This window comes from Canis aureus, chromosome X (genome assembly GCF_053574225.1).
Source record: "Canis aureus isolate CA01 chromosome X, VMU_Caureus_v.1.0, whole genome shotgun sequence".
NCBI lineage: Eukaryota > Metazoa > Chordata > Mammalia > Carnivora > Canidae > Canis > Canis aureus.
The window spans coordinates 58997275-59010495 of record NC_135649.1 but is presented as its reverse complement, the minus strand read 5'-3'; the positions used below and the strand labels follow the sequence as shown (position 1 = coordinate 59010495).

At 39.6% G+C, this 13221-nt stretch overlaps 1 protein-coding gene across 5 annotated transcripts in view; it reads right to left on the bottom strand.

The window, feature by feature from the left end:
• Positions 1-13221, bottom strand: part of HDX (highly divergent homeobox) — a 306534-nt gene that overhangs the window by 108809 nt on the left and 184504 nt on the right. For 4 of the 5 annotated variants that reach the window (XR_013374357.1, XR_013374358.1, XR_013374359.1 and 1 more), the window contains exon 8: positions 10111-10194. The exons of the other annotated variant lie outside the window; for it this stretch is intronic. Coding sequence is in view for 1 of the 4 variants with exons in the window: in XM_077887326.1 (XP_077743452.1) it covers positions 10111-10194 (84 nt within the window). In the remaining 3 variants the exon portion in view is untranslated. The remainder of the gene's footprint in view (positions 1-10110; positions 10195-13221) is intronic. 5 annotated transcript variants of the gene reach the window in all.

Below are 13221 nucleotides of genomic sequence, written 5' to 3'. Positions count from 1 at the left end.
GCCAGGCTGAAGGAACTGTGGATGCCCAGTGTGTGGGTTTGAGACCCCTCTCCAGGACTGGAGTCCCCTTGGAGTGGTGCTAGTCCAGGCCTAAGCTGCATACCAGGTGTAGTAGGGCAGAAACAGCTTTGGAGGGCTGGGGGCAAAATGGTGGAAAAGTAGGGGTCCTCAATTCACTTGGTCACATAAACTTACCTAGATAACTCTCAAAGCATCCTGAACACCTACAAATTCGACCTGAGATTTAAAGAGAACAGCTGGGGATCCCTGGGTGGCTCAGCAGTTTGGCACCTGCCTTTGGCCCAGGGCATGATCGTGGAGACCTGGGATCGAGTCCCACATCGGGCTCCTGGTGTGGAGCCAGCTTCTCCCTCTGCCTGTGTCTCTGCCTCTCTCTCTCTCTCTCATGAATAAATAAAAATATTTAAAAAATTAAAAAATAAAGAGAACAGTTGGAATGCTTCCAAGAGAAAAGTTTTCACTTCTAATGAGGTAGGAAGGTAAAAATAAATAAATTACTTAATTAAAAAGAATTAAGTGGGGGAGAGGAACTGTGAGTAGCAAGGCTAAAGCAGAGTGGCAAAAGCCTCCAGGATAGGAAAGCCCAGCCATGGAGAAGCAGGAACCTTAAAAATCCACACCAGAAAAGCGCTTAGCAGGGAAATTGGGTCAGTGAAGCCTCAAGATTCCTGGAGTCACTATAAGAGGAGGGGCACCCAGGGGAAAGCTCACGGCAAACCATGGTCCAATATCGGTAAAGCGCCACAGCCCTTCAAGGCATTTAGGAGAAGCCAGTGGTTAAGAGAGTGGCTCTGGAGCTGCATTAACTCTATAGCCAAGCAATGGACAGAGGTGACTGAGCCCCATTGTCTTCAGAAGAGGCAGTCCCTGGGAGTGCAGATCCAGTGGCACTGGCCCTGGATCCCAGGGCACCCAAGCAGACAAAGCCCGGGATCATGTGTTCCCCCTGTGATAGGCAGAAGTGGGGAGGGCACAGGATAGCAAGAACTCTCCTGCTACTGGGCGCCCCACAAACTGTGCAGATCAGTGTAGCTGTGCGGACCTGGAGCATCTAGGCCAGTGCAAACTGGGAGATTGTGGTTAGTTACTTGCAGGGAGCTTGAATCTGGAGCTGGAAATCTGGCTACTGCCATTATTGTTTTTCCTCTTTGTTTCACCTTGTTCCTGGGAGAGGCAGGGCCTAGAGGGAACAAAGGCCTCACAGGATAAACAGCTCACATGGAGCTGGAAACTTGGCAAGGGGCAGGGCACCTCTGCCCAGGCACACACACCTGAAAATCAGCAGAACCCTGCCCCAGAAGACCAGCTGGAAGAACAAGGGAAGAGCAACTTTATTGACCAAGCAGCACTGAAAAATTCCAGGACCTAGGGAAAATTGAGGGAAAGTACTATATAGAATTAAAGGATCCCCTTTTTTCTTCTTTTTTCTTCCATTTTCCATTATACTCATCTTTATATCACACTAAAAATTTCCAATATTTTTTCTCCTTTCCCACCTTAACTACATTATACCAGCTCTTCAATTTTAAGTTTTTTCTTTTTTGACTTTCATATTTCTAAAAATACATGTCTTAGGTATATTTTTCACTTATGGATTCCCTTCAATGTATTCAATGTAATTTTGGTAGATATATGAGATATGAGTTTTTGTTTTGTGTTTTTTGTTTGTTTGTTTTCTGCCTCATTTTGTTTTACAATGGTGGGAGTTAATACCTTCTAAAACATGACCAACATACATCCAGAACCAAGTGGAAAACCATACTGGTTCATTCTGTGAGATTATATCCCCTCTTTCTTCCCATTCTGACCCCTACTTTTATCTTGTTTATGTTTTGGTGGTCAATGTTGGGGTTTTCTACAAGTATTGCTGTTTTAAACAAATTTGGGATTGAGAATTTTCTAACATACAGAACAAAATTCACTCAGAACAAAGAGGATCACCCTCGAGGACCCCTCAGGTAGACTACATTCTCTCTCCACTACCACTTCTTCACCACAACTATCCCCAGACTGCTTTTTTTTCTCTTTTCCCTCCTTTCTTTACTGTTTTTAATTTTTTTCTTTTTTCTGCTTCTTTGTGGTTTTTGGCCTTTTATTTTTACCATTTTGTTTTAAAATTTGTTTTTCACATTAGTGGTCATTTGTTTTATTTTGTTCTGTTTTTCTTTTATTTTCTAGTCTCTGACCTCTTCAGAATCATAAAGGGTGTATTTTAATTAGGTTGTGGTTGATATTTTTGACACAGCCCACTCATAAAGACCCTCGGCACTGAACTAAATGACTAGAGGGAAGAATTCACCACAGAAGAAAGAACCAGAAAGAGCACTCTGCCACAGGGTTATAGAATTTGGATTTCAATACAATGTCGGAAAGTCAATTCAGAAGAATAATTATAATGCTACTGGTGGCTCTGGAAAAAAACATAAAGGACTCTAGAAACATCATTACTGCAGAATTGAGATCTAATCAGTCCAAAATTAAAAAGCTGCAGGAGACTTCAACACAGGACTTTCTGCAAATGACAAATATCCTAAGCACAACATGACCAAAGAAAGAAGGGCTTTAAGTGATACACTGGACCAGATGGATTTCACAGATATGTACAGAACTTTGCATCGAAACGCCACTGAATAACATTCTTCTCAAGTGCACATGGAACTTTCTCCAGAATAGACCACATACTGGGTCACAACTCAGGTCTTAACTGATACCAAAAGATTGGGATTGTCCCCTGCATATTTTCAGACCACAATGCTTTGAAAATAGAACTCAAACACAGGGACTTTCTTCAGAGAGTTAGAACAAATTATTTTAAGATTTGTGTGGAATCAGAAAAGACCCCGAATAGCCAGGGGAATTTTAAAAAAGAAAACCATATCTGGGGGCATCACAATGCCAGATTTCAGGTTGTACTACAAAGCTGTGGTCATCAAGACAGTGTGGTACTGGCACAAAAACAGACACATAGATCAATGGAACAGAATAGAGAATCCAGAAGTGGACCCTGAACTTTATGGGCAACTAATATTCGATAAAGGAGGAAAGACTATCCATTGGAAGAAAGACAGTCTCTTCAATAAATGGTGCTGGGAAAATTGGACATCCACATGCAGAAGAATGAAACTAGACCACTCTCTTTCACCATACACAAAGATAAACTCAAAATGGATGAAAGATCTAAATGTGAGACAAGATTCCATCAAAATCCTAGAGAAGAACACAGGCAACAACCTTTTTGAACTCGGCCATAGTAACTTCTTGCAAGATACATCCACGAAGGCAAAAGAAACAAAAGCAAAAATGAACTATTGGGACTTCATCAAGATAAGAAGCTTTTGCACAGCAAAGGATACAGTCAACAAAACTCAAAGACAACCTACAGAATGGGAGAAGATATTTGCAAATGACATATCAGATAAAGGGCTAGTTTCCAAGATCTATAAAGAACTTATTAAACTCAACATCAAAGAAACAAACAATCCAATCATGAAATAGGCAAAAGACATGAACAGAAATCTCACAGAGGAAGACATAGACATGGCCAACATGCATATGAGAAAATGCTCTGCATCACTTGCCATCAGGGAAATACAAATCAAAACCACAATGAGATACCACCTCACACCGGTGAGAATGGGGCAAATTAACAAGGCAGGAAACAACAAATTTTGGAGGGGATGCGGAGAAAAGGGAACCCTCTTACACTGTTGGTGGGAATGTGAACTGGTGCAGCCACTCTGGAAAACTGTGTGGAGGTTCCTCAAACAGTTAAAAATAGACCTGCCCTACGACCCAGCAATTGCACTGTTGGGGATTTACCCCAAAGATACAAATGCAATGAAACGCCGGGACACCTGCACCCCGATGTTTCTAGCAGCAATGGCCACTATAGCCAAACTGTGGAAGGAGCCTCGGTGTCCAACGAAAGATGAATGGATAAAGAAGATGTGGTTTATGTATACAATGGAATATTACTCAGCTATTAGAAATGACAAATACCCCCCATTTGCTTCAACGTGGATGGAACTGGAGGGTATTATGCTGAGTGAAGTAAGTCAGTCGGAGAAGGACAAACATTATATGTTCTCATTCATTTGGGGAATATAAATAATAGTGAAAGGGAAAATAAGGGAAGGGAGAAGAAATGTGTGGGAAATATCAGAAAGGGAGACAGAACGTAAAGACTGCTAACTCTGGGAAACGAACTAGGGGTGGTAGAAGGGGAGGAGGGCGGGGGGTGGGAGTGAATGGGTGACGGGCACTGGGTATTATTCTGTATGTTAGTAAATTGAACACCAATAAAAAAAATAAATTAGTTAACCTTTGTGTATCATGTAAGAGAATGGTCTAGTTTCATTCTTCTGCACGTGGCTATCCAATATTCCCAGCATCATTTATTGTGGATAGTCTTTCCTGCTTTGTCAAATATTAGTTGACCAAAGAATTGAGGGCCCATTTCTTGATTCTATATTCTTTCCATTGATCTATAGTCTGTTTCTGTGCCAGTACCACACTGTCTTGATGATTACAGCTTTGTAGTACAACCTGAAATCTGGCATTGTGATGCCCCCAGCTCTGGTTTTATTTTTCAATATCCCCCTGGCTATTCGGGGTCTTTTCTGATTCCACACAAATCTTAAGATGATTTGTCCCAACTCTCTGAAGAAAGTCCATGGTATTTTGGTAGCAATTGCATTAAATGGGTAAATTTCCCTGGGTAGCACTGGCATCTTCACAATAGTAATTCTTCCAATTCATGAGCATGGAATACTTTTCCATCTATTTGTGTCTTCCTCAATTTCTTTCAGAAGTGTTCTGTAGTTTTGAGGGTATAGATCCTTTACCTCTTTGGTTAGGTTTATTCCTAGGTATCTTATGCTTTTGGGTGCAATTGTCAATGGGATTGACTCCTTAATTTCTTTCTTCAGTCTCAGTGTTAGTGTATAGAAATGCCACTGACTTCTGGGCATTGATTTTGTATTCTGCCACACTGCTGAATTGCTGTATGAGTTCTAGCAATCTTGGGGTGGAGTCTTCTGGGTTTTCTTTTTTTTTTTTTTTTAAACAGTTTTTTTTTTAATTTATTTATGATAGTCACAGAGAGAGAGAGAGAGAGGCAGAGACATAGGCAGAGGGAGAAGCAGGCTCCATGCACCGGAAGCCTGACGTGGGATTCGATCCCGGGTCTCCAGGATCGCGCCCTAGGCCAAAGGCAGGCGCTAAACCGCTGCGCCACCCAGGGATCCCTCTTCTGGGTTTTCTACATACGATATCATGTCATCTGCAAAGAGGAAGAGGTGGACTGCTTTGCCAATTTGAATGCCTTTTATTTCTTTTTGTTGCCTGATTGCTGAGGCTAGGACTTCTAGTACTATGTTGAATAGCAGTGGTGAGAGTGAACATCCCTGTCTTATTCCTGATCTTAGGGAAAAGGCTCCCAGTGTTTCCCCATTGAGAATTATATTGGCTGTGGGCTTTTCGTAGATGAATTTTAAGATGCTGAGGAATGTTCCCTGTATCCCTACACTCTGAAGAGTTTTGATCAGGAATGGATGCTGTATTTTGTCAAATGCTTTATCTGCATCTATTGAGAGGATCATTTGTTTCTTGTTTTTTTCTCTTGTTGAAATTATCCATCACAATGTTTGCTTTAAGTGTGTTGAACCAGCCTTACATCCCAGGGATAAATCTCACTTGGGAATGGTCAATAATCTTCTTAATGTACTGTTGGATCCTATTGGCTAGCATCTTGTTGGGAATTTTTGCATCTGTGTTCATCAGGGTTATTGGCCTATAATTTTCCTTTTTGGTATGGTCTTTGGTTTTAAAACTAAGATGATGCTGGCCTCATTAAACGAGTTTGGAAGAATTCCATCCCATTCTATCTTTTGGAACTCCTTTAGTAGAATAGGTATTGCTTCTTTAAATATTTGATAGAATTCCCCTGTGAAGCCATCTGGCCCATGACTTTTCTGTTTTGGGAAGTTTTTGATGACTGCTTCAATTTCCTCCCTGGTTATCGGCCTGTTCAGGTTTTTTTTTCTTCCTGTTCCAGTTTAGGTACTTCATGGTTTTTCATAAATGTGTTCATGTCTTCTAGATTACCTAATTTATTGGTGTATAGCTGCTCATAATAAGTTTTATAAATCGTTTGTATTTCCTTGTTATCTGTGTTGATCTCTCCTTTTTCATTCTTGATTCTATTAATTAGTCTTTTCTCTCTTGTTTTTAATACGGCTGGCTGATGGTTTATCTGTCTTATTAGTTCTATCAAAGAACCAACTCCTTATTTTATTCATATGTTCTACAGTTCTTCTGGTCTCTATTTCATTAGGTTCTGCTCGAATCTTTATGAAGTCTCTTCTTCTGCTCCATGTAGGTTTTACTTGGTGTTTTTCTCCAGTTCCTTTAGGTGCAAGGTTAGCTTGTGTATTTGAGTTTTTTTCCGTTTTTTTGAGGGATGCTTGTATTGTGATGTATTTCCCTCTCAGGACTGCTTTGGCTGTATCCCGAAGATTTTGAATGGTTGTATCTTCATTCTCATTAGTTTCCATGAATATTTTTAATTCTTCTCTAATGTCCTGGCTGACCCTTTCTTCTTTTAGCAGGATGCTCTTTAACCTCCATTTGTTTGAATTGCTTCCAAATTTCTTCTTGTGATTGAGTTCCAGTTTCAAAGCATTATGGTCTGAAAATATGCAGGGGACGATCCCAATCTTTTGGTATCTGTTAAGATCTGATTTGTGACCCAGTATGTGGTCTATTCTGGGGAAAGTTCCATGTGCATCTGAGAAAAATGTGTATTCCATTGCGTTTGGATGTAAAGTTCTGTAAATATCTGTGAAATCCATCTGGTTCAGTGTATCACTTAAAGCTCTTGCTTCTTTGGAGATGTTGTGCTTTGAAAACCCGTCAAGTGTAGAAAGCGCTACATTCAAGTCACCAAGTATAAGTGTATTATTATTTAATGATGTCTTTACTTTGGGTATTAATTGATTGATATACTTGGCAGATCCCACATTCGGGGCATAAATATTGATGATTGTTAGGTCCTCTTCTTGGCTAGATCCTTTAAGTATGATATAGTGTCCCTCTTCATCTCTTACCACAGTCTTCGGGATAAACTTTAGTTTATCTGATATAAGGATGGCTACCCCTGCTTTCTTTTGAGGGCCATTTGAATGGTACATGGTTCTCCAACCTTTTATTTTCAGGCTCTAGATGTCCTTTTGTTTAAAATGAGTCTCTTGTAGACAGCAAATAGATGGGTCTGGCTTTTTTATCCATGCTGCAACTCTGTGTCTTTTGATGGGATCTTTAAGCCCATTGACATTCAGAGGTACTTTTGAAAGATATGAATTTAGTGTCAATTGTAATACCTATTCAGTCCTTGCTTTTGTGGCTTATTTCTTTGGGCTTCCTCTTTCTTTTGCAGAGTTCCCCTTAATATATTTTGCAGAGCTGGTTTGGTGGTGACATATTCTTCCAGTTTCTGCCTATCTTGGAAGCTCTTTATCTCTCCTTCTATTCTGAATGAGAGCCTTACTGGATAAAGTATTCTTGGCTCCATGTTCTTCTCATTTAGTACCCTGAGTATATCATGCCAGACCTTTCTGGCCAGCCAGGTCTCTGTGGAGAGGTATCCTCTTAATCTGATATTTCTCCCCATATATTAAGAATCTCTTGTCTCTCACTGCTTTAAGGATTTTTCTCTTTATTTTTGAAATTTGCAATTTTCACAATTATATGTCGAGGTGTTGAAGGGTTTTTCTTAATTTTTGCAGGGGATCTCTCTATCTCCTGGATCTGAATGCCTGTTTCCCTCCCCCAGTTAGGGAAGTTCTCAGCTATGATTTGTTCAAATATGCTTTCTGGTCCTCTCTGGAACCCCAATCAAATGTAGATTTTTCTTTCAGAGGCTGTCATTTATTTCCCTTAACCTTTCCTCATGGTCTTTTAATTGTTTTTCTCTTTTTAACTCAGCTTCCTTCCTTGCCATCAACTTGTCTTCTATGTCACTCACTCGTTCTTGTACCTCATTATCTCTCATCGTTAGGACTTCCAGTTTGGATTGCATCTCATTTAATTGATTTTTAATTTCTGCCTGATTAGATCTAAATTCTTCAGTCATGAAGTCTCTTGAATCTTTTATGCTTTTTTTTTTCCAGATTCACCAGTTGTTATATAATTGTCCTTCTGAATTGGTTTTCTGACATCAAATTGGAATCCAAATTCTGTAACTGTGGCATAGAGTGCTGTTTCTGATTCTTTGTTTTGTGGTGAGTTCTTCTTTCTAATAATTTTGCTCAGTGCACAGTGGCTAAAAAATGAGTTGTACTGGGAAAAGGAAAAAAAAGAAAGAAAAAAAACAAGGAGGGGTATCCTCTGGTTCTATATACTATAAATCCCTAGACTTCCCTTGGAGCTTTCTAGCACTGCTCGGTCAAGAACTTGCTCTTCCCCTGTCCTTCCAGCTGGTCTTCTGGGGGAGGGGCCTGCTGTGCTGATTCTCAGGTGTGTGCACCTGGGGGAGCTGCTCCACCCCCTGCCAGGTCCATGGCTCAGTGGGAGCTGTTTACCCCATGAGGTTTCTCTTCCCTGGCTGCCCCGCTCCTCCCAGGCACAGGGTGACAGAAGGAGGAACAAGAACAATGGCGATGGTCAGCTCTCCATGTCTGGAGTCAGCTCCTGCAGTAACTACCACAGTCTCCCAGTCTGCACTGGCCTGGATGCTCCGGGGGTGGGGGGTGCTGACCTTCACAGCTTGGAGCCGCCCAGTGGCAGGGGAGTCCTCAGTGTCCTGTGTCCTTCCCGTCTCTGTCTCGGGGGAATGCAGGATCCTGGGCTGTGTCTGCCCGGTGCCCTGGAATCTGGGGCCTGTGCTGCTGGAATTGCGCTCCCAGGGCTACGGTTTCCGAAGGCAGCCGGGCGCAGACCCCTCCGCCGAGAGCCACCGCCTGAGCTTCTCACGAGGCCCTGCCGGGCGTGTGCTCCAGCCCTTTACAGAGCTTGGCCCACAGTCTGTGGAGTGCTCTCCCCCGGGCGCACTTCCTCTTAGTGGCCCTGGGAGACTGGATGCTCCACTGCCCCTCCTTTGGTTCTGCCAGGTTTCCCTGCTAAGCATCTTTCTGTCTGGGAAGAATCTGGTGCAGATTTTTAAAAATATTTTATTTATTTGTTCATGAGAGACAGAGACAGAGAGAGAGAGAGAGAGAGAGAAAGAGAGAGAAGCAGGTTTCACACAGGGAGCCCGATCTGGGACTCGATTCCGGGACTCCAAGATCATGCCCTGAGCCAAAGGCAGGTGCTCAACCACTGAGCTACCCAGGAATCCCCCTCGTGTGGATGTTTAAAGTTCCTGCTTCTCCGGGACTAAACTTTCCTGTCCTGGAGGCTTTCGCCACCCGGCCTTAGCCCGGCTCCTCACGGGGGGTCCCTCCTCCACTTGATTCTTTTATATTTTATTTTTTTCTGTCTTCCTACCTTGTTAGAAGTGCAAACTCTTCTCTCTGTAGCGTTCCAGCTGTTTTCTCTTTAAATCTCAGGTCGAATTTGTAGGTTTTCAGGATGATTTGAAAATTATCTAGGTAAGTTGGTGGGGACAGGTGACTTGGGGACCCTACTCCTCCACCATCTTGCTCTGCCCCCTGGGGAATTGTTATTAAAATGTAAAAGAGGTTTCTTAAAAATGTTCTTCAGAAGTTGCAATTCAAGAGAAAATTAGCAAGGATCACTGGAAAAAAAATCTCCCCATTACCACTATTTAAAAATAAACTTTAGCTTTATAGTCACTGTCATAAATTTCGCATTAAGCACAATTATGCCCTGCCTCACCTTGATATACACTATAAATACCTACTTCCACTCAGCAAGCTCTTTGCTTAAAACCATAATCAGTAAACCAGCCAGATTTGATTAAAGTGTCCAGCATGCTGACTGAAATCAAGTGCCTGAGAAAGTCAATGAGGAGTCCCAGTTTAACTTATCAAATAAAAGGGAAAGTGAAATAAGTTACTACATAGGCACCATAAAAGTCTGTCTCATTTAAAGCTTTCTCTTAATGAATTCAGAATTTGAAATTATTTTCACCTTATAATCCAAGAGAGAATTCACTTGTTCAACTTCAGAATTACTTATCATGTCACTTTCTTCATCATCAATAATTTCTATTTTCTGTAACACAAGTTGAGAAATTTTCATAAGTACCTATCTGATCATCATCACTATACTCAACAATGTATAGAACATAAACATTTAATGTTTAGTTTTAATGATGGGATTATCTAGTCTAGGTTATCCAGAATAAACTCTGAATGGCTCTTCAGTGTTATACCCAGTGTGTGTCTGAGCCATCTTTCTCTACCTTTAATTTATGGCTGCTTAGTAAATAGAAAACTATTAAAATACTATTTAAAATAGAAAAATTTCTTTCATAATATTTTTGAAAAAAATAGGCATTTGAATTCTGCTTAAATAGTGCCTTCCAGTGATAGGAAACACATTTCGTGTAAAAGTAATCTATTTAATGCTAACCATACCTACTTTGTTGCAAGTTTTTTTTTAATTACTATACATTTATTTACAACTTCTAATGTAAAATATCAACATGTGACATGCTTCCAAAGTCAAATACAGGGATTTTAAAAATTTATTTATTTATTCATGTGAGACACAGACTGAGAGAGAGGAAGAGACATAGGCAGAGAGAGAAGTAGGCTCCTTGCAGGGAGCCCAATGTAGGACTCAATCCCAGATCCTGGGATCACGACCTGAGCCGAAGGCAGATGCCCAATCGCTGAGCCACCCAGGCATCCCCAGGGATTTTTTTAAGTCACTTATTTAATGCACTCCATTATGGGCTACACAATTGAAACCAAATATTTATGATATATTAATAAAAATAACTTGGGTGTTTTCTTCCTTCACTGTACAGTAAGTAAGGAGAGAGAAAGAGAGATGCTAAACTGCCATTAGCTTTAGAATTAAGGTGCAACATAGTTTGTACAGTATTTTGTACACAGTAGGTACTAATTAAACATCTGTCAAAAGAGTGAATAAAACAGCCTACTGCTTATGTGAAGAATGACCACTATACTGTAACCATGGGGGCAAGGAAAGTTCTCTAATCATGGAATATTTAAAAAAAAAAAAAGAAAAACCAAAACCAAAATAAACTCTAAATATCTGAGCACCAGTGTTGTGTGGAAGTGTTGAATCATTACATTGTACACATGAAAATAATATTATACTGTATATTAATTCATTGGAATTTGAATAACAATTTTTAAAAGTCCCAAACATATGTGGAATGATCATGCTTAATACATGGCCTATGAGGATATGTAACCATAACAGGGTGTGTGACTTGCAGGTTTCTGAGTCAAGAGGATAGTTGCAAAGAAATTGCTTTCTACTGATGACTGGACATGAATCTAATGTTTTGGTTTTTATTGAAATCACTATAAACTTGGGGTTTAATCATGTCAGTTTTCACAAGACCTGGTATACTTTCTAAAAAAATGTTTTTAGATTCTTTATTTGGATCAGTTCTTGGGAAAAGGAGATAATAAGTATCCCAGGGAAGAAAGCACCAAAGGCCACTCTATAGGTTTGTGCATGTAAATCAGTCTTAATATGTTTTTGTGATTTGCCATCTATGAATAATTGGGGGCATTCAAAAGTTGCAGACAGAGATGAGGCTTTGAAGGTTTAAAGTTCTGTCTCTAAAAAATAATTGTGTTTTTTTTTTTCAAAAATTAGGAGGTGCTAAGTGATTTGGGTCATTCTATGTCATTATTTTATTTATTATTTCCAAATGTCTGCTGAGGGAGATCCAGTGCAGAGAAATTCAGATTAAATGTGAGCATGTGTCTATGGGGGAAAAAAGTGGTTTTTTTTTTTGTTGTTGTTGTTGTTGTTTGGTTTTTTGTGGGAAAAAGTTTAATTTGTAAATAATAGTATATAACTTATTTAGTGTGACCCGAACCTAAAACAGAGGAGATTATTACTTCATGGAATTTAAGAATATTAACACAATCAATTGTGGAAAATAATTATTACCAGCTATCCAATGAAAACACTGCATCAAAATAAAAGTTTGCTTTCCTATATGCCTACTGAGTTGTGTTAGTAGAGTCAAACATCAATTTAAATTAGGACTGAAATCAATAAAATGTAATCCTAAACTATATCCTGCATGTGGAAAATACTGTTATATACTGTTGATGTTTAACAAAAAAGAGCAAAACTGTATTTTATGTGTTCAATTTCTAGTAAGGAGATGTGGCAGAATTATAATGTCATATAATGTCATTTGTAATGGAAGCCAGGGTAAATGAAGTTACACTCATTTTGTAACAGAAAAATCCATTACAGGGACTATTTTTTTTTTAAAGATTGCAATCAAGAGGTAGCTGGGTGGCTCAGTGGTTGAGTGTCTACCTTTGGCTCAGGTCATGATCCCAGGGTCCTGGGATCGAGTTCCACATCAGGCTCCCCGCAGGGAGCTTGCTTCTCCCTCTACCTATGTCTCTGTCTCTCCTGTGACCCTCATGGATAAATAAAATCTTTTAGAAAAAAAAAGATTGCAATCAAGCAAAAATCATTGATTTAGAAGAAAAAAAAATGGCCCTTGCTTTTATGTTTGATTTTAATACTATCTTGATTTCTGTATTACTTAATGGAGTCAGGATATAAACATGCTGCTAAAATAAAAACATGCTGCTTGGAGAACATTTATGTATACTAATAATGTTTACATTTTCACAAATCCAAGTTTAATCCACATACAGTCTGTCTCTGCCTGTTATTCAGTCTTTGAATATTGTCTTTCCTCCATTAGTGCAGTTTTAAAGAAGACTAAGAGAATCTAATTCAACTAGAAAGAGGAAAGGCTCCAAACATAGTAGAGATAGATATGGTCTGAACAGAGAACTCTGAATCAGGAATCCTTGGATACAATCTTAGAACTAACAAAGGCTTCTTTCATGATTGCAGGCTAACCTCAGTCGTAATTTCTCCATCTGTTAAATGAAAGAAATCTGCTCTTTGCTAAATGTGTTAAAGAAGAATAACATATGTAAAAAATGTCTATCTGTAGTAAGCATTAAATTTTTATATTTGCAAATCTCTTCAGTCATAAAAATTTGAGGTACAAATGACAGTGCTTTAAATTTCATTTCTTAAACCCTCAAATATTTA